Here is a 24,111-nt window from a genome sequence, read left to right as displayed (position 1 = left end):
ATTGGATGTAAATTTTTCTTTCTTGAATGCCTTTCTAGCAATGATAGAAATAGATTGTACATATGAAAACGCCGTTTTTGCGCCAACCTGAATATGTCTGTCTTCCCCTTTTCACTTACCCTTGCCGTACTCCTCTTCCTCCCGTCGTCGCTGGTCATCCGCATAGGCACGTCCATAGCCACCACGGCCAGGGTCGTATTCCTCGCGGTACTCGTCGCGGACCTGACCACCCGATTTACCACGTCTACCAACGTCAGCAGCCTGCACCTTTGAGAAACCAGATCATCTACATACCCGTATTGCCGACCCTCCTCGAAGCCAGGATCCAGATCCGTCCGGATAATTCTCTCATCCAGCTTTGTGCCGCCAATGTATTTCAAACAGTCCAGCGCATCCTGATGGGTGTAGTACTCGACGAAGCAAAATCCGCAGGGGGTCTTGTTGTACCGATCCAGACCCATAACTAGTCGCTTAATCTCGCCGCACCTGTACTCGGTCAGCTCGTTACTCGTAGATAGCGCATTCGGTGGTTTCCGCTCACTTGGCAAATAGTTCGTGGATCTGCTCTTCGGTGGTGTAGAAAGAACTGTGCTGTTAGCATGGACTTGACAGAGGCGATCATTCCATAACATACAGATTACCGACGTAGAGAGTGGTGGCATCCTTTAGGTTGTCGACGGGATCTTCAGGCTTTTCGGCCTCATCGTGGCTGAACTTGCGACGCTTGTTCTGGAGAGAGTTCACCAATTAGTATTGTAATGGTTCGGTAGCCTTGGGGATGAAGCTCACCTTGCCCAGGTAGTAGGCACTCGGCCGGTCGAGGCGTTCGACGGTATTGTGAACGAGGGTGCTCATGATGCTCGGCGTTAGGCAAGCAAAAATTGAATAAAGGAAATAACAATGAACGCCGGGAAGCTATGTGAGCGGAGTTCACTAAACAACAAGAGGAAGTGAGTCTGCAAAGAAGATCCGAACAGGTCGGGAAGCTGAAGCAACAACCAACGGGAGTCTTGCTTCTTGGCGCGCCGCCCTTCTTCAATCCAGCTTCAGCTTCCGCCCAAAATTTCCCCGACGGGAGCTGTTTATTGCCTTTCCTCTCCGTCGTGCTTTCGGCTTCTTCCCTCCCCTCTCGCATTTGGCTTCAAGCGCAGGATGAGTTTGTAAGGCTTGTCAATCTCAACTTGTTTGCCACAAAGAATCGCCCTCGACCATGCCGAAAGTCATCAGCTACACTCCGCCGTGGCTCTCGCGCCCGGCGCCGGGTGCCTCCATCTTTGCCAGCTCCGGCTCCAAATCACCAGAACATACACCCGGAACGAAAGAAGTCGTCTATTCGGGACCTACGCGCATTCAAGCGAAGCGGGGGAATGAACTATTTACCGTCGTTGATAACCAGATTCGCTGGTCCAGCCTGACCAGACTGAAGGATGAATGGCAGCACAACTCCAGGTCGAATGACAAGCAGCAGTCTGAGGATCGCACTGTGCAGTACAGGGTAGGACATATATACCAGTGCTTTATTGCTGATTTGAAGCTAAACTGATGCCGTATAGGTCCTAAATGTTCCTGTCTTCGAGAAAATCCGTCAATTGATTCCCTCACCAAATGGCGCATTCCTTGCCATCGTTGCCGATCGCACCGTCTTCATCGCCGTGCTGCCTGATCCTTCCCATCTATCTGGAACAGACAGCTCTCCCATCCGCGTAAAATCTTACCAGCTTGGCCCGACCACCCACGTCATTCCCGAATCGCCTGTGGTGTCGGCGCTATGGCATCCATTAGGCGTACACACCAACCTCGGGGGCTGTTTCGTGACTATCACGGCTGATGCTGCCGTCCGAGTGTGGGAATTGGATCGGAACAACCACTGGTCATTTGACCGTCCGACCCTGGCTGTCGACCTGAGGAAGCTGGTGGACGGAACTTCATCGGACCAGGACTTTGCGCCGTCGGGATTCGGGAAGAACAAGGGATTCTCGGCTGATTTTATCGACATGGAAGTTGCGTCTGCTTGCTTTGGTGGCAGCGGAAATGAACGCGAGGATGCATGGGCACCTATGACTCTGTGGGTTGCAATGAGACCAGGCGATCTATACGCTCTGTGTCCGTTGTTGCCCTCCAAGTGGCGCGCGCCGTCAACTACCATCCCTTCGTTGACTACGGCTATTGTTCCGAAGCTGGCTTCTTTGGAGGAGGATCCTGCCGAGTATGAGGATGACCTGACTGCCTGCCGGCAGCAGTACGACTGGCTGGCCGAAATTGATAACCAGGATCCTTTACATACGGAGTTTGATTCGGAGACGGGCTCTGGGTCTGACGTCCTCACGCGCCCAGCCAATCCCAGTGCGATCCCCAGATTACAGGGCCCGTTCCGGTTCGACACGGGCGATGAGATCGATGACCTGGACCTCTGCGATATCCTGGTCATCGGTGCCAAGGTTGATCTCGATGCGCTCATGATGGGTGAGGAGGTGCGCGCTCTGGAAGAGAGCGGAGATGACCGTCTGTCTGCCACGGTCATCTGCCTTTCGACTGGAAGCGGTAGGATTCATGTCTGCCTCGAGCTCGATGGCGTTGAAGGACAGTGGCTCCCTAAGGCGAAGAAGAACGTCTTCAGCACTCCTGTCTCCGAACCATCCGATCTCCTGCTCGTGGAATCCTTGGACACGATTAGAGGGGAGCGTGACTCGTCCAGCAACTGGCCTACTTTTACAAAGGATGCCTACTCGCGGTACAGCTTCTTCGTTACGAACACCAACAACGTCACCTATATCTCTCTCACTTCCTGGGTTCAGCGACTCGAGGCTGAGCTGCAGTCAGAGGACACCGCCGGCAGTTCTTTCCGCCTGCAAATCCTTTGCGAAGGCACTGCGTCTTTGAGAGAACGGATACTTGAGGTTGATGGAAATGCCGCAGGCGCCAAAGACTTGACGGGCCACCTACCAGCCGCATTGGTGTACTACGACTACGACCTGGGCTACTTGCTACTCACATCCCACTCCTCCACCCCCCACGCTGCCATCTTGGACGCACCAGAGGTTCTTCCCTCCATCGCCGATCTCCACATCTTCGACCCGGAGGAACAAGTCCCGGGCTCGCCCATCCTGCCCCCTCGTCGGCCTCCATACCAAGTCCCGGCCATCTTCTACGCAGAGCCCCCTCTGGAGTTCTTCATCGACAAACACGTCCCGCACCGTCAACGCCAGGCCTTGAAGGAGCAAGTTCGGCTATCCCCTGCCACACTGGACCTGGTTGCAGCTGCGCACCGCATCCTGTCCGCCCACACCAACGCCCTCGAGCGCGCCGCCTCTGACCTCTTCCGCCGCTGCGAGCGTTTGCAGGGCGAGATGCGTGATCAGCTGAAACAGCTCGCCGACGTCGCTGACCGAGTCAAGGGCGTGTCCAGCGAAATTGGCGAGGATGGCAAACGGATGGAGGGGTCCCGCAACGGAGAAGCACTGGACCAGCGACTGCAGGCAGCGAAGGACAAGCAGGCACAGCTTGTACAACGCTACGAAGCACTGCGTAACAAGGTCTTGAAATCCGGTGGCCGTCCACTTAGCGATAAGGAGAAGTCGTGGGTTACTGAAGTTGAGACGTTGTCGGAGTCAGTGGATCAGCCAGAGGGCGATGGCGACCTGACACAACGGCTCGCTGCTGTAAGTTCATTCCAGTGTGTCTAATAAGCATGATACTAACAACCATATAGGTGAAGGAGATTGCCGGCGATCTCCTCAGCGAGGCCAAGACTCTCGCAGTCAAGTCGCCCATCGCCGCTGAACCGGGCAGTCCAGCGTCGCCAGGTGGTGCTCAACCTCGCGTTTCGGTTTCGGCACGACTACAAAAGCAAAAGGTTGCGGATGCTATGCTGATGGTGGAACGAGAGTACGTCTGCTTCATTCTTCATGACTATAGGGTCATATACTAATGAAATACTCTAGATCGGCCATCATCGACAACATCACATCGCGTCTCGAACGGCTCAACACAGCGTTATAATGGATACCACAGTAGTTAGAAGCATGCATGAACTGGCTTGTTTTGACTTGACTAGAAATACTACGAATGCAATCACGGTCAATCTCTTACCCACATCAAACAACCCCATCATATCGATGAGACCGTAGAAATAGAAGAACCCCTCTCATCCACCAGCCTCGCCCTCGCCATCGCCATATCCATCTCCATAGCCTCCTCATCAGCCGTATCCCTCCTCTTAGGCCCGCGTACCCTCCCTCTCCCAAACCGCCTCTTCTCCCTCCCCATCATCCCAGTGCCATGACAAACGCGCGACGAAGCAATCGAATCACAAACTCTACTCAGGTCACACCGAAGCACCACCAGTTCTTCCTCTGAGGAGGAGGAGGAGGAGGACTCTTCTATATATTCTTCTTCCTCATCCCCTTCTTCGCCCTCTCCATCTCCATCTCCATCTCCATCTCCATCTCCATACCAACCCTCATCACTACTCCCACCACTACCACCATCGCCACTATTACTATAATCATCATGTTCTCCCAACCGGAACTCCTGAACACCGTCATCCTGACCATGTTGTTCATCATCTACATCCAAACAAGCAAACTCAACGTCCGAGTCAAATCCCTCAAGACATGCCATCAGAGTGCATAGTCTGTTCATTCTCCGTTCGGAATATCTGCTGCTGCTGTCGCTGCAAGCTTCGCAGAGAAGATTGTTCCGCCGGCGCGTTCCCTCGACTATTATCATCTCGCGTCGCAGACACCGGTTCCAGGGGATGAGGCGGCAGGGCGTGAATGTTGTGGTGGTGAGGCATCCGCAGAGGGGGTGTTTGGTTGTTAGGGTTAGGCACATTGTTGTTGTGTGGTACTTTTTCTTGGGGGTTTGGTTTGTTGAGTTGGGTGTGAGGTTTTCTGGGTGGTAGATGCTAGCTAGATTTAGGTTTGAGAGTGCACTGCAGTGGTTAGTATGGGAATTTGCAATGATGAGTGGGTGTTGGTTGGGGTGGAGGGATGGATATATATTTGGCGTGCGGGTAGGTGGATGTGTTGTCTGTTGGGCGAGATAATAGAAAGAATGATGCATGACATTGATTTAAAATATAATGACAGAAAACACAGTCGAGATGCAAGAGGTATATAGATATTCTTAAATGTATCGTGGCTTGATGATGACTTACCTCTTCTCAAGAAAGGATAATCCTAGTAGGGTTTGATGCTCACGTGAAGAATGAAGAGTAGTAGTGAATCGAATCACATGGATGAATCTGAATGATCTGAGAAGGATATGATCAGTGCTTTAAGTATTGTACACAGAGAAAGTTAACGAGTAAAGAAAGTCTTGTCCCTCTCTAGTTGTGAGATATGGTATGAACGGCAGGTGGTGTCGTTTGGCAGCGTCGGTATGGGAACTGTCAGATTATAACGGGCAAGTGTCTGGGTGTTTCCGACTAAATCCAGACAGCACTACAGTGAATGTATTGTCAAAGCGATTTATATTTTTGATCCCAAGCAATGTATGGGTATGTCCACACCTGAATAAAGAAATAGCCGAAATATCCAACAAAAGCAATTTCCCAAGCTGTTTATGCATGTTCTCATTCCCACATCAGTCATGACACTCGTAGCCCAGAATATGAACAACCAAGAACTCCATAGCCTCATTAACACCATACTTCATGCAGCTGGTCATTCAAGAAGGAAGAGCTAATAGCTATGCGGACCTGTTGCGAAGTCTTTCCAAGTTCGTGCAATTGCCTCACCACCTTCGACTTTTTGGGTAATGGCCGTGGCCAGCTCATCAACAGCGACCTCGTACAAAGGAGAAAAGGGGACGCTCCTCGACAGACGAATCAATTTTCGGGTCTCCGTATGAAAATCCCCCTCCAACCATGCATCGAATGCCGGAAGGACATCCGACGGTAAATCGGGTTTGAAACTTTTCACCGCCAGCATGCGGTAGGCATAGAATCTGGACTGATAGACCCAACAACGAATACTCCACACCATTTCATCATGAAAATCCTTGTAGGCCGTGTATCTGCGCCGGTGCGAGCCCAACGTGATCGAACCTTCAGGAATTTTCGGGTCCGCCACCGCAATAGGCTGGTCTTTAACAGGCTTGTTGTCCTTGTCCCACCCAAGGAGGAGCTGGACAGATTGAATATGCCGTTGAAGAAACGGGGAGTCGTCGTCAGGGTGCAGGTATTCGTACCTCCTTCGGTACCAGGAGTTACAGATCCGCATGATCATAATGGCTTTGTAGGCCTCGAAGCGTATTTGTGAGACGACGTGAATCAACCTCGAGGGAAGGATCCTAGAAAGGTGTGGGGGAAGGTAGATGCATTCAGCTCTTATGCCAGACTGAGTCAGGACGTCATTGATGCGTTGTTCTGAGACCGACAGCATACCCTGCTCAGCCAGGTAGGCATCGACGGAATCAGGCCGAGGCGAGAACGGGAATTTGGTAGACTCAGGCGCTGGCAAGGACATTTTTGTTAAGAAATCTCTTTTTGAGATGAAATGTGAGGAGGTTGAGCGATGAAAGATGGGAGAGCATCAAATGGAGACACTGCAAAAGGACCGGACTACACTTGTGCAGAGCGACGGAGAGAGCTGAAGCTCTCGCGGAAGCTCCCCATCACCGCCTCCATCTGCCTAGTCGGGCAGGCTAGTCGGACAAGGATGGAAAACCATAGATGTGACCGGATTGGACTTCCAGCTTTCTATTCCTTCATCTTTCCTTGATCCATGTTTGCTAGCATCAAGTTGATAGTCAGGGTAGTAAAGGTAGAAGAAGAAGCATCGTAGCTGCAAATGATGATATCCCAAGCCAGTGTAATCGATGAGAAGCTTTGACAGATCTGATGGTCTGACAAACAGGAGTAATAGTTATCAGTGTCACCTCAGCAGACAGGTAGGACAGGATCCGGGGGTACACCAGCCCTGCACTCCGGTCTGGTGCTGACGACGTAGAGTAGGTTGTCGACTTGATCTGATTGATTATTAGGGTTTTGTTTGCTGACGGATAAAGCTAGTTTAGAAAGCTAGAAATTCAGATGTAGAGTATGATGTAGTTGTAGAGTTGTAGATAGATCACGGCTGGTACGCTATACAGTAGGACGAAGATCAGCACAAAATCATTATGATACCACATCCAATAGCAGGGAGGAAGCGCTGCAGATTGAACAAACCGAATGAGAGACCAAATTTTGGGCTAGTAATATAAGGCGCCTCTCATATGCAAGTCACATCTCCTATCCAAGTCAGTAGCAACAGTCTGCAAGATACAGCCACCGTCCTGTAGCGCTTGATTTACGGCTCAAAGATACCTTGTGTACATTCATCAAGACTACGTATCTACGTTGAATGACAAATTGTGAAGAACTCATGTAAAAAGATATAGAGATCTCTTCCAAGTAAATACACGTATATATGTCATCATAGAATTTACTGAACCCTGCACAATTCGATACGTTAGCAAGTGCTGATCAACAACGCAAATCTCTGAATCACACTCAGATCACGTACCGTTCAATCAAATGGACACCAGAGGCCGTCTCCACAATCCCACTGACCTGACCAGGCTGGAGTGCAAAGGCGGCGTCCTCAAACTCTTTCTGCATCTCATTCCGTCCAAAGAAGCCCCTGACATAGATTAGTCCAGTATCTGCAGCGGTAGCATAAATACGTACAGATCTCCACGTTTCCTAGCACTGCTGCAGTCGGACTCCGATACAGCAATGTCACCCAGACTGGCTTCTCCCGCATTGATGCGCGCCTCGTGGCTTCTGAGGATCTCGATAGCCTCCTCTTTCGAACGGGTGATTTCGGCCTCCCTCCAGCTGCTGGGACGCCTACTGTCCCTGTGCTTAACGAGAAGATGGCTGCAGCGGATCTTGCCCTCATTGTGACCGTTTCCATCAGAGCGTCCTGCGGGTCCGCTGTGATAGTTGGCCATATAGAACTTGAGCTTCTCCGTATCTGTGTCGGCCGGCGGCTCCCAGCGAGACTCTTTCGTCATAGGGTTGAAGTAGTAGGGAAGGTTCTTAGAGTTGGAGTGGCGAACCTCCCAACCTGCCGGAAGACCTGTCTCTACCTGTAGTGTTTACAGTCAGCACAGATCCCAATTTGGGTAAACATGATCTTCTACGACAGGATTGAATATTGGCATACCATGTTGTGAAATAGGATGTGTGTAAGTCTAAAATCTGCGGAGGAGTCTATAGCTTCACGAAGGAAGACAAGGATCCAGAAATGACGCGGGGGGACTAGTGGAGTTATATAAAGTTGCAGGAGTCGGAGAGGCTTTGCTGGTACTTGCAGCTGCGGGACAAACTGCGGGGGAGGGATGGCTGCAAACACTGCAAACATTGACGGGGCGGTGAGCTGCAAGTCATGGAACTAGCCGGTGGTGCTTGGTTCAACGCTTCTTCCGACTTCCATTGACGATCCCCCCCGGCCATCTCTCTATTCCCATCAGCCGCTCTTCGCGTCTTTCGTTTCTATCTGTTTCAAGTGAAAGCTTTCCAGCGGATACAACACACTCGCTCCATATCAATACGCGTGATCTCATTACTTTCCGGCACACTTTATCAGTAATACAACCTCCGAAAATGTCTGCCAGCCCATCCCCCTCTGCCGGTGGCGATAGCAAGCCCACCGATCAAATTCACTTTCGATTCTGCCGCGAATGGTAAGTTTTGATCTCTTCATTCTTTCTGAACCTTCTGCTAACGTTTACAGTTCCAACTTGCTCTACCCGAAGGAAGACCGCATCAACAACCGGTTGATGTTCACCTGCCGAACCTGCCATGTCGGCGAGCCCGCAACCTCCTACTGCGTTTACCAAAACAAGCTCAGCACTCAAGTCGGAGATACCGCTGGTGTGACCCAGGATGTGGGATCTGATCCTACGGTTTGTCTCCCGGGTTTCTGTGATCATTGTGGGGAAGAGATTACCTGCTTCGTCTGTGACACATCCTCCGAGGACTCCTGGTCCGAAGAGGATTATGATGGCTTTTCGTCGTCATGAGGTCCAGCATGCGCCGCGCTCGCGTCATGGATAAATTCCAAGTTGTCTTGAAATTTCCGTGGCTAACCCACTCTTTCCTTAGCTTCCTCGTTCCAACAAGCTCTGCCCGAGCTGCGGCGAAGCCGATGCAGTCTTCTTCCAGTCGCAACAGCGTTCCGCAGAAACGGGAATGGTAAGCCTTCATGCCGGTTCACCCCGCATTCATGAAGGTATCGGCTGACGCTTACTTTCCAGAAACTCTACTACGTCTGTTGCGCGTGCGGCAATGTTTTCGTCTAATGCTCGATTTGCCATACTACATGTCATGTACCTGATACCCGATCTTGGTTTTTGTTCCGTTAAGCAGCATTTTTTGTGGAGTTCTGGCGATGTTTGGGCAAAGAAAAGGGGAGTTTGAAAAGAGAAAGAAATTTCTATTGCTACAAACGGGATAAATATAAGAACAATTCGCTTCCAAATAAAAGGTATATCCTACACATGCATCGGCGCCAACGACAGGATCTTCGACCACTGTCGTCCCCGTAGTTCCGTAGCCACGACACCTAGTATATGTCAGTAAAGCCATTTCTCTAATACCGACTCGATCATGTTCCGCTGTAATTGGCTAGACTGACCGTTCATTCTTGTTCCGATGGGGTCTCCGGACTTGTTGACGAGAACACAGGCATTGTCATCGAACTTGACGATCGAACCATCGGGGCGCTGCATTTCCTTGGCCGCGCGGACGACAACGGCATGGCGAATGTCTCCTCGGCGAACCTTGTTTGCGATACCGACGTTGTTGCTGCTGTCGGGGCCGAAATTTCGTTGCTTCTGGACCACGACCACGATGCGGTCACCTATTCATCCCGGAACCCCAACATCAGTGTTATCCCTTTGATAGTGAATGGAAACGGCGAAATTATCGTACCAACGGTGGCGGGGCGCTTCTTTTTCAGGACATTCACGCACTCGACAACGGCGGCGCCGGAGTTGTCGATGCAGTTGAGCATTGTCTGGATCGGGGATTTGTCAGTCCGCGAAAAATCTCCTCTCCCCCATCACGAACATCAGTAGAATCGCTCACACACCTTTAATTGAATCATCTTGACTGTGTACCCTGTCCGGAGGTGGAAAGAATGTCGGGGGGAGTGAGGGGAGTATAGAGAGAGATGGGGATGGCCGAAAGAAAAGCAGCGCCAGGCAGTTTGGCGGGCCGGCAGGTTTCGCCGACGACCGACCCCGGACGGGGGCACTGCAGCAGCACCAGCGCCAGCCTTCACATTAATTATTACTATCATGTCAATCTGCGAGTTTGTCCTTTCATGCGCGCTAACTTTCACTGCCTCTCCTTCGTTTCCTTTGTTCATCATGCCAGTCACTCCTCTTCGTATTCACGTCGTTCCCTAAAATTTTTCTTCTCAATCCCGCTCCTTTCCCACCCCCCAAAACTGTTTGGCGCCCATATATATTTCTAGTAGTTCTCGTCTTCTCTGCTTCCCGACCTTCCGCTGTTTCTTCCCCTTGACGCTTTGACGCCTCATTCCTACCATTAATTCCACCCACACTCTTATCACCCCCTCAAATCCTCTTGCATGGGATCGTCTGGGTCGAACTTTCACGATGCCGGTCTCCAAGGCAAAATCCAGCCCCTCCGATGACCGTCGGGATCGGCTTACGCTCGCGAAACTGGCCAGCTACGACGACGTCGCAACAGATGCGCTGGTTGACCGTGTACGTTTATGACCCTCGATTGGCCGTCATGTAGCTGGTCGCTGACTATACTATCCTCGCAGGCGTACTTTTGGACCAACACTCGCAAGAATCGCACTAAATACAACCCCGCCCGCGGCATCAGAGATGATGATGTGGCTAGCACTCTCCTTCACGATGTCATTGTCAACAAAGACGCTGCCAAAGCGGAAGAGAAGCTGTTGAACATGCCAGGTCTCAAGAAGTACCTGGCTAAGCTGCCTACTGACCGGGAGAAAGAATGGTTTCGTCGCCATCTCCGCAAATACATCCAGATGTATCTCCCCGATTCCCCCTTTGAGGTGACTACGACCAATCGCTACACGGTGACCGAGCATGAGGCTGCCATCTGCGCCCGCAAATTCATTAAGCAGGGCCAGGAGATCAAGTACCTCAGCGGGACCCTCGTACCCATGACCAAGGAAGAGGAGCAGGATCTGGATCTGAAGAGAAAGGATTTTAGCATTGTCATGTCGAGTCGCAGAAAAACCCCCTCTTTCTTCCTGGGTCCCGCTCGGTTCGCCAATCACGATTGCAACGCCAACGGTCGACTGGTGACGCGCGGCATGGAAGGCATGCAAGTCGTTGCCATCCGCAACATTCATATCGGAGAAGAAATCACCGTGTCCTACGGAGAGGATTACTTTGGCATTGACAATTGCGAGTGTCTTTGTTTGACGTGCGAACGGGCCGTCCGCAATGGCTGGGCGCCTCAGCTCGATTCCGACCAAGAGAGTCCCGCCTCCACGCCAGCTTACGACGAGCCTGCGCCCTCTGAGGCTCTCCTTTCGCCCAAGAAACGCAAGCACGTCTCCGACACCGATTCAGAGAGCTCTCCCTCGTCGACTCCCCGCAAACGAACCAAGTTTACTCGCCAGAGCTCCAAGTTGAGATCCGAGGTGGTGTTTTCCGATCTCACACCCTCGATCGAGTCTTCCACGGTCCAGCCAGCGGGCACCGGGCTTTCCTCCCAAGCTTTATCCGTGCCACACGCTGCCGCCGCCGAAACCGCCAGTGACCACGTCATCGACAACAAGAGTGACATCCATGCCGAATCGACCGCGCAAAGCACCACCACTACCACCGCCGATCCTGATTCACCCGGTTCACTGGACGATTCGCACCGCTCGTCAACTTCAACAGCCGCGACGTCCGTTTGTGACAACCCGGTGCGAATCAAGGTCGAGGAAACTACCGAGACTACCGTGCAGGCACCAATCTTGACTGTCGAGGGACGTCTGGATCTCTCCACTGGTCCGGTCGAACCAGAACGACGTATGCTGGGTGTAGACAACGATGCATTGTCGGACTTGTCAGACTCACTCGAACTCGACGAGAAGCTTGGTACCGTGGTGAAAAAGTCCCGAAAATCCCGCAGCAAGGAAGTGGTTCCCTCAGTCGAGGTTGAGCCGCCCCGTGCTCGGGTTCCTGGCGATTACACCAAAACCTCGAAACTTTTAGCACAGGCATACGACCGCTGGGTGGATTGTCGCACATGCAACGCTTGGTTTGTTCAGCAAGATTCCTACCTGACGCGACGTGAGTGTCCCCGGTGCGAACGGCACTCCAAGCTGTATGGATTTCAGTGGCCGAAAACCGACAGAGAGGGCCCTGGAGACGACGAGGAACGTGTGATGGACCACCGCACTGTGCACCGATTCTTGTACCCCGAGGAAGAAGCGCTCATTTCGCGCAAGGACCGCGGTGTCAGTTTTGGAATAACCCCGACGCCCGAACTGTCCGAGCCTCACGCAGAGACCGAGGACAGTGAAGCCGGCGAGGACCGACGCAACACGCGCGCCAGCCGACGACGTACCCGGTCCCTTCGGATGACTATGTAATGATGGATACGGATCGATTTTGGGAGTACTAATCCTGGAGTTTGGTTTTTAATTGGAGTCCGGTGGAGTCCGGTTTGGAAGAATAGGCGTTCTTTTCACGATGGGCACGAGCGTTGCCATGAGCCCGGCGATATTGAAAGGCTTTTTGAGACGTTTGAAAGATCTTGCTTCCCATCCATCTGGTCTGGCTTTGGCTTTGTCCAGTCTAATGATTCCACATTTGGTTACCCTGTATAGATTACTGCTCGTTTCCCGGCCCTTGGTACACTTCTGTACTTACACGACTTTATCCCCAACCCGGGGTCTTGGAATTAATTCATTTTTACCCGTCGGCTGACGGTCGTTGCTTGAAGAATCTTGTCCTCCTCATCCTTCTCCCCCGCAAATTGCTGGTGCCGCATCTCCGCATCTCCGTCATGCTGCATCGTGGAGGAGAATAATTGCACCAATGGCAGCCCTGTCGGCGCTTTGGTCCCCTTGAATTTCTTGTCCTCATGATATTCTCGTGCAGGTATTCCAGGAACTCCGATATTGAATCTTAATGAACTTCGGTCTGCTTCATACCGACCTCACTCTACCATCGCAACCATGATACCCTATAAAATGCTGCTGCTTTCGGCGCAGCTCTCCCCAGCCAGGTCCACCAGGGATACAACCACCACCTGCAGCCATGGCCTTCCCACGCCTCCTGCTGGCCCTGTGCTTCCTGCTAACACACTCCCTCACCGGCGCCTACGATGCCCCCCTCGTCACTCTAGACTATGGCACCTTCCAGGGCAGCTATGATGCCACTTACAACCTCTCCTACTTTCGCAAAATCCCCTTTGCAGCACCAGCCACAGGCGAGAACCGCTTTCGAGCTCCCCAGCCCCCGCTAAACATCACCACCAATGGCACCTACGACACCGACCAATCCTTCGACATGTGCCCTCAACGCACCGTCAACGGCTCCGAAGACTGCCTCTACCTAGGCCTCTACTCCCGGCCCTGGGACACCACCTCCACCACAACCAACCGCCCCGTCCTCGTCGTCTTCTACGGCGGCGGCTTCATCGAAGGCGACGCCCTCTTTGGCATGCCCCCCAACGCCTACCCCGTCCTCAACGTCAGCACCCTAAACGACTACATCGTCGTCTACACCAACTACCGCGTCAACGCCTTCGGCTTCCTCCCCGGCCAAGCCATCAAAGACTCGCCCACCTCCGACCTCAACCCAGGCCTTCTCGACCAACAATACGCCCTGAAATGGGTCAACTCCCACATCCACCACTTCGGCGGCAACCCCAACAACGTCTCCATCTGGGGCCAATCCGCCGGCGGAGGCTCCGTCGTCGCCCAAATCCTCGCCAACGGCCGCGGCTCGAATCCCAAACTCTTCTCCAAAGCCCTCGCCAGTTCCCCCTTCTGGCCAAAAACCTACGCCTACAACGCCCCAGAAGCAGAAGCCATCTACACCCAGCTTGTCAACCTAACAAACTGCACCACCGCCTCCGACACCCTCAAATGCCTGAAAGAGGTAGACGTCCAAGCCATCCGCGACGCAAGCCTCATCATCGACGCAGATAACACTTACACCACCTCATCCTACACCTGGGCCCCCGTCATCGACGGAACCTTCCTCATCGAACCCCTCACCTCCGCCATATCCTCCTCCAACTCCCTAAAGACAGACCTCATCTGGGGCATGTACAACGCCCACGAAGGCGAGAACTTCATTCCCCCCGGACTAGAAGACACAGACACCACAAACGGATTCAATTCCTCCCTCGCGTCCTTCCATAACTGGTTAACCGGGTTTCTTCCCGGTCTTGATACAAACGATATCGACCTCATCTCATCGAAATATTACCCTGTTTCAGGTACAGCAGAGACATTATCCTATAATACGACATTCGTACGCGCAGGGCTGGTGTACAGAGACGTGGTCCTCGCCTGTCCGGCGTATTGGGTTGCTTCTGCGGCGAAGGAGAAGGGGTATGTCGGGGAGTATGTGATTCCGCCGGCGAGACATGGGAGTGATACGGAGTGGGTATGTTGTTATCATCCCTTTTATGTTTCGTTCTGTTTTATGTATATGCTGTCTATGGAGATGATACCGATACTAATACTGTGGCTGTGAATAGTGGGACACCGTTTCGAGCGTACAACAAACTGACCCATTAATCTACGACGGCTACGCGGGCGCATTCGCCAGCTTTTTCCAGACGGGGGACCCCAACGCACATAAATTGACGAATGCGTCGGAGCCCGGCGTGCCGGAGGTACAGGAGTCAGGGGACGAGTTTGTGATTGCTACGGAGGGGTTCGAGAATGTGGGGTTGACGGAGTTGAAGGATCGGTGTGCGTTTTGGAAGTCGGTTGGGGGGAAGATTCCTATTTGATTTTTATTATTCATTTTTATTTACTACTGGTAGTAAGTAGTATCTTGTAGTTGTCTATTCAGATGATGGATGGGTGTTGTTTATAGTGTACAGGTGTGGTGACGAAGAGAAATCTAAGTAGAGAGATGTGGTGGGGAAATATACAAATTATAATACATGAGGTACAGCCGTGTATATCCTGAGTGACGCTTCAAGTCAATGCATACATACAATGCATGTCGTCTAAATATTATCTTTCCTGGTTGCCATTTTCCGAACGCCGTCGTCAGAGGCTCCGTCAGTTGTGAGTTGACTGGGCCGTAGTTGAATAATAGTACAGATTGTGCTTGTCGTTGGTGTCGTTGCTGCCCCTAAATCAAGGCCTGGCCGCGGAACATCCCCTCGCGCACTTCCTTGACCACGTCCTTGCGATCCTTCTTGCCGACCAGGACCACGGCACGACCACGCTTGCCCATGCGGCCGAGACGGCCGAGACGGTGGATGAAATCGATGGTGTTGTGCGGGACGTGGTAGAGGATAACCGTCTTCACGGCGATGGTGTCAATTCCGCGAGAGGCGATGTCTGTCGTCACGAGAACCTTAGTGTTCGGCAGACCGCGCTCCATGCCTGGCTTGTTCTGCTGTTCAGGGTAGACAAAGGGAATGGAGTTGTCCTGGCGGCGCTTGTTCTTGGCTAGCATGATCTCCTCTGCGGTGGGAGGAATTGGGGACTCGGTGAACTCTTCCAGCAGTTCCTCCTGCTTACGGCTGCTGGAGTCGCGGGAGAAGGACTGGGCGTCGATACCCTTTGAGCGCAGGAACTCGGCTACCTCGTCGGCTTCTTCGCGCTCGTTGACAAAAACCAGAATCTTCTTGACCTTGGGTCCGGCCTGGGCCAGGAAGGGGTGCGTCGGTTCAGTGTCGCCTGCCTTTCCAATGGACCAGATCACGTCGGCGCAGGCCAGGTTGCGGTTGCCACGGTAGGGGTCCCGTTGGATGTCCACCACTCCCAGCTGGACACGACGGGGGATGGCATGCAGGTTTGGTGTCGTCAGTCGGCGAATGTCGGGGTAGCGCTTACGGAGAAGATTGTCGAGACTGCGGGGAATGGTTGCGGAGCAGAGGATGAGCTTGTGAAGAGAAGAGGCCGACTTTTCGATAATCTCGGTCGTTGTGGGCAAGAAGGAACGGTCCATGAGCGAATCTGCCTCATCCAGCACCAGGTGGCTAACACGACTCAGCACATATGGATCCGTCTTGGCAATCGAAGCAAGCAGATGGGGAGTGGCGACGAGAACGTCAATTCCGCTCGGATTGAAGAGGATGCTCTTAATACGACGAGGGGTCAGGTTGGACGAGATCATCCCCGATCGGTATTTGACCGTGTGCGAAAGAGCCTTGACTTTGGCGCCAACCTGGGCAACCAGCTCGGAGGTCGGGACGAGGATAATGACCCGGGGTCTACCTGCGTCCGACAGCGGAGGCTCTTCCGGGGCAATGTCAAAAGCCCGGTTCTTGAGCTTCTCCTCCCGTTCCTTGGCCTTTTGTTCCGCCTCTCGCTTTTCAAATTCCTTGTCCTCCGCTTCCATACGCTTCAGGGAGTCGATCATGGGAATCAGATAGGCGAGCGTCTTTCCAGACCCGGTCTCGGCAGCCAGAAGATATTGTTCATAATTCGGTTCATCGTTAAAAACATCTTTCGATGTTCTCTTCGGGATAGGGTCTTTCAGAAGTTGTGGGATAGCAAGGCGTTGAATGGGAGTTGGTACGATGTCCGCCAATCCGGGGAGAGCCTGGGAAGAGATCGAGTGGCGCACGACCGGTAGCAGAGGAAATTGGTCGAAACTCGAGACTTCTGCGATCTTATTCTTGATAGCGGTTCGGCGACCGTAAGGGATGGGCGCCAATGCCGTTTGCATCTTGAGCGCCTTATAGAGAGGACTGTCCGGCTTCTGCTTATCATCTTCAGCATCCCCGGAGCGCTTGAGAGCTGCCCGAGACCTTGACCGTGGCGCATCCCGAAGGCGCGCTTCTGTTTGGTTCATGCCCGACCAAGGGCCGCCACGATCTCTTCTCGAACGTCCCTCCTTCAGGGAAGACTTGGCGACATTGGAGGACAGAACCATGCGGGCGGCCTGGCGGCGCTGTCGGACGGTTGCCATGGAGCGGACGGCCTGCCATCCGGCGAGAGGAGAGGACATGGTCGCCTGCGTTTGACAGAGCAGACAGACTTGAGGCCGAAGCGGCAGAGACAGTCTGCCCAGGCGATTCATGGTGAGGATGGGTGGGGGTGGATGAGAGAGAGTGATGAACGCTCGTCAAGAATCTTCTACCACTAGTTTTATCTTTTGCCTCCCGGAGCTCCAATCCAAAAAGAATCAGCAGCCGGTCCCGTGCCAGTCCGTAAGGGGAAGGCGCTCGGGCCACAGAAACGATCCCCCGCTAATCCCAAACCAGACTGGTGGGATCGGGGAAACCGCCAGGCGACGAGGTGTCGAGGTGTCGAGGCTGGCCAGACAGGCGCTCAGGCCAAGTTCAGGCCATGTTCAGGCAGTCTCAGGTGTGAAGTTGCCATGGAGACTCCCGACGCCAAAATGTCAACAGCGTCAAGCTGCGATTCCCAGCTTCAGCCGGTTTGCGAACGGCTTCGAACTACTTATTAGTCAACTTGTCAACACTGTTTGTTCGGGTGTTTCTGTTTATTCCTTCTCCCGTCACCTTCACTCTCACCCTCTCCCGTCTTCTTGTTTTTACTTCATCCTCGTTGGTCCGGTGGTGGATGGTGTGTTGGTTGTCTTCTTCCTTTGCAATTGTCTATCCTGTCCAGCGTGCCGTCATTGTTGCACATCGCCCATTTTCACCATATCGGTTGCCCTGTTCTGCCTACGATCAGCATCCCTTCGTTTGTCGGACCAATTTTTTTTCGCAGTAGTTTCTTATCAAAAGTAAAGAAAGAACCTGACGAATCGGCTCTCTTTCGCATGATCGCCATTTTGTGACGCATCTCATTTTCCCCATCTTGTTACGATTCCCATGAGCTGCTGCTTAACGTCCGAGTGAATTCTAATCCAAGCGACTCAATTATTGTCCGCGTTCTGTTCTTCATTTGCGCTGGTTCGTTTCGGACTATTTCTAACGACCTCGTTGCGATTGACTCATCCACCTTTTTCGCCTCCATTCGTCTCAACCAGGTATGGGCGCGTTCCAGTCCAGCAAGGGATAGCTATGATTGCAGAGACCTTGCATTGCTGCGTTGTGACGAAAGAAGCCATTGCTGATTCAGCTGCCTGCAGCTGTGTTTTCTTCCAGGCGCGCTTGTCGACTGGCTATTTTTGCCTCTTTTGAATCATCAGTTGTTGTCGTGCATTTCCCACCAAGATGGGCAGCAGTACCACGCAAAGGCCGCTGTCCGAAGTAAGCCCGATGGCTCAACGACGAAACTCCCCAAGTTGGAATCAGAGTACCAAAGTAGGTCGCTCCACGTGCTGTTGTTAATCCTCCGACATCTGGACCTGACCATGTCGCTCCAGATGAAGTCCCAAGAAGCATCAGCGTATGAAGCACCCGCATCACCGCGTCTTTTCTGGCAGGGCCGTGAGTCGGGCTCTCCCTTCCCCAAGAGTTCGGAGAACCAGAGCCCTTATGACCCCGACGCCTCGTTTTCTCCATCCAAGCGTCCCTCCCTTGAGAATCTCAAGCGCGCCTCGAGGGTCAAGAACAGCAACATGTTCCGCGACTACAACCAGGAGTACGATCCGACCAATGTCTATGTTCCACAGAGGCCCTTGGCCACTAGTCGCTCGCCACAGAAGCAGGCCTCAAATGCGCCCCCTGCGCGACAGGCAGAGTCCCACGACACTAACAACCCGAGCGGGCCCCGCCCCCCTTCTCCGAGCAAGGACCAAGTCCCCCCAGCGAAGTCTTCCCTGTCGCGAGCCAGTCGCTTCGGGTTCAGAGACGCATTTGACCCCGAAAGTGAGATTTGGTCTGACATTGATGGAAGTCGACATGCCAAAAGCGTGACGTTCGATGCCGCTCAGCCCCAGGTGCACGAGTACGAAATGACCACGCCTGATCCGTCCTCCATCGCTTCTGGCTCCCGTGAAGGCAGCTATGATTCAGAAGAGGATGAAGGGGATATCAGTTTCGATCGCGAATCCTCCCTCGACCGTGATGACAGTTTCGATGCCTCCTTGGAAGACCTCGAGAAGACCCCGGTTGTCCTGCCCGAAGACTGGCGATACATGAGTCCCGCCAGCGCAAACGACGATCTGGTGAAAGACGAAGAAGATCCCTTTACGGAAGACGACGAAAACCACAGCCCCGACCCGCGGCCATCCACCCAGCAAGGCCCGCCTGTCCAACATGCTCGCGTCGAGTCGCTGGACTCCAATGGCGAACGCCGTCCCTTGCCCCCGCTTCCTCCAACCAATCGCCCGTCCTTTAGCCAGCGCGGCTCGTCTCCACAAAAGCTGTCTGCAGCCTTTGAGCTGGCAAGTGGAGGTCAGCGAGTGTTGCCGTCTCCTCCGGGCCCCGCCACGTACAGCAAGTCGGATATCACTGAACGTGCTCGTGCATCGATGTCTCTGGAAGATAGGCTACGTCTCATGATGATCCAGGAAAACGAACGGAAGAGCAAAGACTCAGACCAAGCGGATCACCAGGCGCCCAAGCCAGACACAGAGGCTGAACACGACCTGATTAGCGACTTCGAGGACGATGACAAGATTTCAAACTCAGGGGAGGCTGCCAAAGATCACGATGAAGAGGCTACGGAGGTATTCTCTCCTCCGCGCATCTCCCGGGATTCCATTCTGCGAGACATTCGTAAGAGTGAGAGCTATGTCGACGACTCCTTCGAGGAGGATTCGCAGATCGAATCAAGCCCCCACCACTATATGCATTATGACCCTGACGTCCCCATCCCATCCCTGGAGGACGATGATGACGAATACCACGATGACGACGATGATGACCAGAGCAGCGTGGTGATAAAGCCCGAAGAGCACGATGACGATCTTTATGACATTCCGGAGTATTATGAAACTGTTCAGTCTCAAGCTTCTTCCTCAAAAAGCCTGAAAGACCATTTGCCTTCCAACGAGGAGGGCGATCAGCCCAGCTTGCCTCAAGAGGACGAAGTCAGGGCGCCGCAGAGCGAGTCACAAGAGTCCGAAGACAGACAATCCACACCTGTTCCTGAAGTACGAGAGGAGCCTGCTGCCGAGCAATCGCAAGGAGAACCAGAGCCAGAACCCCAACCAAAAGAACTGTCGGCTCCAAAGATGGCAGCCATGAGGGAAGCGCTGCAGCGGCCCTCGACACCGGATAACCAGGATCAAATCTCAGAACCTTCGACCCCTGAGTCCGTTATACGACACCCTATTGATGAAGAGTTCAGCGACGAGGAGGTATCCGCTGATGAAAGTGTGCCAGACCCAGTTGCCACCATCAAGGCCCCTGGAACTGGTCTAAAGACCCGTCCATCCCTCACCCCTGCGGACGTTGAGCAGATGGCTGCGACGCGCCGCAAGGTTAGCGGACAACCACCTCCGCCCATGCCCCAGCTTACCAAGCAGAACTCGAACGACTCGCAGGCCTCTGCACCGGAGGAGGAACACGAGGAGGATACACAAACAGAGGCCGCCAAGGAACCGAGTCGGAGACAACCCAGTCTCATGAAACTGGATATCCCATTCAGCATCCAGGAAGAGGAGAGCCTCGGATTCGGCTTGGATAAGGAGTTCGATCGAGTGATCGAGTCGCAAAAGGTGGAGTTTGAACAATCCCTGTCCCTACTCAGAAGCACCGCGTTTATCCCTCGTCTCCATGACGGCCCACACCAAGGATCAGAAGCCCATAGCTTGAAACTGAGACCATCAACTGACCACCATGTCTTGAAACAGAGAGGTTACCTTATGCGACATAACACGAAGGTTATCATCGCCAGTAGCCGCAATGAGGATGAAGCGGCAGCTGGAGGTGACGCTCCTGCAGCGGCCCGGGCCGCACCAACGGCGCGCAAGCCTAGTCAGCAAACGTGGACTACGGTGCCGTGGAACGGACAGACTCGCCGAGCGAGTATGAGGACTTCCAGCGGCATGGTCCGGAAGAAGCCCGTCAGCGGACCCGTCCCACCACTTCCAGGCCAGCAAAGCAGCGTTCAGGAGCCCCCGGCGACCATCGAGGAGACCGAACCTGCGTTGAATGGTGCTCTGGAGGAGGGCGAAGAACGTGGTCGTCTCTTCGTCAAGGTAGTCGGAATGAAATATCTCGATCTGCCGCTGCCACGAGGTAAGTGCATGACTTTTGCTCAACTATATTGCGAACCGTCAGCTGACAGTCACCTCAGGTGAGAGATCGTACTTTGCTTTAACCCTTGACAATGGCCTTCATTGTGTTACCACTGCCTGGCTGGAACTGGGCAAGACCGCTCCCATCGGTCAGGAGTTTGAGCTCATCGTGCAGAATGATCTCGAATTCCAACTGACCCTCCAGATGAAGGTGGACGAGGAGAAGATGCGTGTTCCAGAGCCTGCTCCCCCAGTTTCACCCACAAAGCAGAAAGCCTCCACCTTCAGTCGGGTCTTTGCTTCACCCCGCAAGCGCAAGGAGCTTGATATGAAGCAACAGCTGGCGTCGCAACAAAGCAAGACTCGCGACGTCAACGCTCCCGTATGGGACAGGCTGAGAACGCTCATTGCTCGCGATGGAAGTTTCGCACGCGCCTACGTGTCCCTCAGTGACCACGAAAAGCACGCCTTTGGCCGGCCTTACACAGTGGACGTGGCATGCTTCAACGAGTGGGCTGTTGAAGAGCAGCCCAGCAGTGTAAAGAGCAAGAAGAGTACCAATAGTACTACTTCCCAGAGACGTCCCCCCTACAAGATTGGCAAGCTTGAGCTGCAGCTTTTATTTGTCCCGAAGCCCAAGGGCGCCAAGGACGACGACATGCCCAAGAGCATGAACGCATGCATCCGGGAGATGCGTGAAGCCGAAAGTGTATCCTCCCGCAGTTGGGAAGGGTTCCTTTCTCAGCAGGGTGGTGATTGTCCAGTAAGTACATGCAAGCCTGAATTTTTGTCGATCAACGCTAATTCAATTTCATAGTTCTGGCGTCGTCGCTTCTTCAAGCTCCAAGGGTCCAAGCTGACCGCCTACCACGAAACCACCCGCCAACCTCGCGCAACCATCAACCTTTCTAAGGCAGTCAAACTCATTGATGACCGGTCTTCTTTGACTCAGAAGGAGACTACAACGCGAGGCGGTGGCCGTCGCAAGTCAGCCTTTGCCGAAGAAGAGGAGGGCTACATGTTTGTTGAAGAGGGATTCCGCATCCGCTTTGGCAACGGCGAAGTGATTGATTTCTACGCCGACAGCGCGGCCGACAAAGATGGATGGATGAAGGTGCTGGCGGACGCCGTCGGCAAGGGATCTTCTGGCAGCAGCCAAGTCAAGGCGTGGACGGAGATGGTTCTCAAGCGGGAGCGAAGCATGAAGGTGAAGCGGACAAGCACCGCAGCTCCTCCGCCACCCGCCAAAGACAGTGCCATCCCTGTTCCAACGACCCCATCGGCGCGGGCGCCACCCGTGGGTCGTCCTGGCCACAAGCACACTCAGTCACAGCCAGAAGTTCGCGGTCTGGATGCTCGCCGGCAGAAGACGCGGTCCCTGATGTTCTAGAGATGTTCTAGAGTTGAGTTGCTTTTTGTGTTCCACTATGTTCTCCGTTTCACCTTCTTGTGACTTGCTTTTATTTTAGTACCTCCCTTCTTTGTGAGTTGTCTTCTTTTTTCTATGTTTGATCTTTGCTTCTTGTACGGTGTTGGAGTCTAGCCTTCCTGCTGCATCTTCCTTTTGTTCTACCATTTGAATTGAGACTTTCAGCATTCAGCACTGCTCGTTATGCAAGCGTTGTCATTTCTCTTTGTTTGTGATATTCCGTCTACTTTTTCGTCCTTGATTCCTGCACCGCTCTTTAATGATACATAGCGCCTTTCCTTCATGAGTCCATAATTGAGTTCTCGTTTCTCTGTGTATCAAAAGATCTCGGTCCTATTTCATCTGTTGGCTTCTACTTAGAAATTGTAACATTTGACGTCAAGGTTGCTCTAGCAGTCTGTAGTAAGCTATTCATGGCTTATATAAGTTAACCAAAATCAGCGTTTTCAGCTGGACTCGTATTCCGTTCTATTAACCCTCTACGATATTGAACGTAGGGTTCGATGTAATGGCTACCCGTCACCCGCTTTTATATAGTTCCGCAGATCATCTCCCCATCACAAAGCAATAGCATACTACATCAAAATATGATAGTAACTTAATCCCTGTACTACAAGCCAATGACTTGATAAAAGAGACGGAAAACATGATGCACTATTATACGCTGCTCAGTAAATGGAGCACTCATTTGGGTTTCCCGTCAAGCGCGTGTGTGGTCGGTCCGACTTCTCTAATTCGTCTCACCTGAGTATGTTATTTCCATGGAGCTCTTGACTATTGATTCCCAAGCTTCGAGCCGAGTGATTGCATATATCTTCTAGAGACTACATCGATCAGCCTATATCTCCTGCTACGGACAAAGCCCGCACCTTCTCGAATAGGAAGAAAGAACGCGTCTCCTACACCTTGTTCCTCTGTTTCCTCTACATACTTGAATTGCTGCTAGCATCAACCAACACCTGCTGAATTGACGTTCTACAAGTCTACTTTTTTCTTTTCTCTTCTTTGTATCCATGTACTTTTCCGAACGCCTTCTACTCCTGTTCGAGGCAATGCCTCAAATCCTGTCATGCGTCTTCCCTCGAGTGTCTTCTCTAGACGAAATTCACTACCCATGGAGACAGTAGCACACTGTGTATAACCACAGGACCTAACAATATTATGAGGAACAAATAGCGACAAATACACGCATTCTGTCGTGTCCCTCTTAAATAGTAGTTGTTCTCTCTTCCTCAATCCTTTAGCCAGGACATTGTTCACCAGAAGGCAAACAAGTTCTCATACCATTTAGCTTGCTGCACGGTCATCATCCGCAATTAACTAACCAACCGTAAGTTCGGTTACACTTGGTCAGCCAGCTTGAGGCCTTTCATCCTCTTCTCCCATCCAGCCCCCAAACATAGGCATTCATAAGACGTGCACTAATCTTATCCGTTCTTTCCTTC

General features: G+C 52.7%; 10 protein-coding genes across 10 annotated transcripts; 5 read left to right on the top strand and 5 right to left on the bottom strand.

The window, feature by feature from the left end:
- Nucleotides 1-111: 111 nt before the first annotated feature.
- CBC2 (nuclear cap-binding protein subunit CBC2) lies at nt 112-855 on the bottom strand (the record flags this gene model as incomplete). Its single annotated transcript, XM_041692969.1, has 5 exons — nt 112-244; nt 295-486; nt 542-586; nt 635-729; nt 790-855. 5 exons carry the CDS (start codon nt 853-855, stop codon nt 112-114), a joined length of 531 nt encoding a protein of 176 aa, XP_041546301.1.
- Nucleotides 856-1,210: 355 nt separating this feature from the next.
- AKAW2_60802A (uncharacterized protein) lies at nt 1,211-3,999 on the top strand (the record flags this gene model as incomplete). The annotated part of the gene is made up of 4 exons (XM_041692968.1): nt 1,211-1,495; nt 1,554-3,659; nt 3,710-3,885; nt 3,942-3,999. The coding sequence occupies 4 exons, from the start codon at nt 1,211-1,213 to the stop codon at nt 3,997-3,999; spliced, it is 2,625 nt and encodes an 874-aa protein (XP_041546300.1).
- Nucleotides 4,000-5,684: 1,685 nt separating this feature from the next.
- AKAW2_60801S (uncharacterized protein) lies at nt 5,685-6,470 on the bottom strand (the record flags this gene model as incomplete). The annotated part of the gene is made up of 1 exon (XM_041692966.1): nt 5,685-6,470. The coding sequence occupies one exon, from the start codon at nt 6,468-6,470 to the stop codon at nt 5,685-5,687; it is 786 nt and encodes a 261-aa protein (XP_041546299.1).
- A 957-nt stretch (nt 6,471-7,427) lies between these two features.
- Nucleotides 7,428-8,156, bottom strand: pin1 (peptidylprolyl isomerase ESS1; the record flags this gene model as incomplete). Its single annotated transcript, XM_041692965.1, has 4 exons — nt 7,428-7,437; nt 7,509-7,625; nt 7,673-8,076; nt 8,154-8,156. The coding sequence occupies 4 exons, from the start codon at nt 8,154-8,156 to the stop codon at nt 7,428-7,430; spliced, it is 534 nt and encodes a 177-aa protein (XP_041546298.1).
- Nucleotides 8,157-8,593: 437 nt separating this feature from the next.
- RPB9 (DNA-directed RNA polymerase II core subunit RPB9) lies at nt 8,594-9,291 on the top strand (the record flags this gene model as incomplete). Its single annotated transcript, XM_041692964.1, has 4 exons — nt 8,594-8,673; nt 8,724-8,895; nt 9,095-9,184; nt 9,247-9,291. The coding sequence occupies 4 exons, from the start codon at nt 8,594-8,596 to the stop codon at nt 9,289-9,291; spliced, it is 387 nt and encodes a 128-aa protein (XP_041546297.1).
- A 192-nt stretch (nt 9,292-9,483) lies between these two features.
- Nucleotides 9,484-10,097, bottom strand: AKAW2_60798S (mitochondrial 54S ribosomal protein uL14m; the record flags this gene model as incomplete). Its single annotated transcript, XM_041692963.1, has 4 exons — nt 9,484-9,554; nt 9,627-9,851; nt 9,923-10,007; nt 10,083-10,097. The coding sequence occupies 4 exons, from the start codon at nt 10,095-10,097 to the stop codon at nt 9,484-9,486; spliced, it is 396 nt and encodes a 131-aa protein (XP_041546296.1).
- Nucleotides 10,098-10,733: 636 nt separating this feature from the next.
- On the top strand, nt 10,734-12,584 carry SET9 (SET domain-containing protein; the record flags this gene model as incomplete). Its single annotated transcript, XM_041692962.1, has 1 exon — nt 10,734-12,584. One exon carries the CDS (start codon nt 10,734-10,736, stop codon nt 12,582-12,584), a length of 1,851 nt encoding a protein of 616 aa, XP_041546295.1.
- A 670-nt stretch (nt 12,585-13,254) lies between these two features.
- Nucleotides 13,255-14,965, top strand: AKAW2_60796A (putative carboxylesterase; the record flags this gene model as incomplete). The annotated part of the gene is made up of 2 exons (XM_041692961.1): nt 13,255-14,613; nt 14,708-14,965. The coding sequence occupies 2 exons, from the start codon at nt 13,255-13,257 to the stop codon at nt 14,963-14,965; spliced, it is 1,617 nt and encodes a 538-aa protein (XP_041546294.1).
- Nucleotides 14,966-15,315: 350 nt separating this feature from the next.
- On the bottom strand, nt 15,316-17,217 carry mrh4 (ATP-dependent RNA helicase MRH4; the record flags this gene model as incomplete). Its single annotated transcript, XM_041692960.1, has 1 exon — nt 15,316-17,217. The coding sequence occupies one exon, from the start codon at nt 17,215-17,217 to the stop codon at nt 15,316-15,318; it is 1,902 nt and encodes a 633-aa protein (XP_041546293.1).
- A 1,105-nt stretch (nt 17,218-18,322) lies between these two features.
- Nucleotides 18,323-22,627, top strand: bud4 (putative GTP binding protein (Bud4); the record flags this gene model as incomplete). Its single annotated transcript, XM_041692959.1, has 5 exons — nt 18,323-18,412; nt 18,475-20,715; nt 20,851-21,238; nt 21,297-22,000; nt 22,055-22,627. The coding sequence occupies 5 exons, from the start codon at nt 18,323-18,325 to the stop codon at nt 22,625-22,627; spliced, it is 3,996 nt and encodes a 1,331-aa protein (XP_041546292.1).
- Nucleotides 22,628-24,111: the final 1,484 nt, after the last annotated feature.

The sequence above is a fragment of the Aspergillus luchuensis genome, chromosome 6 (assembly GCF_016861625.1).
Source record: "Aspergillus luchuensis IFO 4308 DNA, chromosome 6, nearly complete sequence".
NCBI lineage: Eukaryota > Fungi > Ascomycota > Eurotiomycetes > Eurotiales > Aspergillaceae > Aspergillus > Aspergillus luchuensis.
The sequence above is the reverse complement of the archived record's forward strand: the minus strand, read 5'-3'. Positions and strand labels throughout refer to the sequence as shown.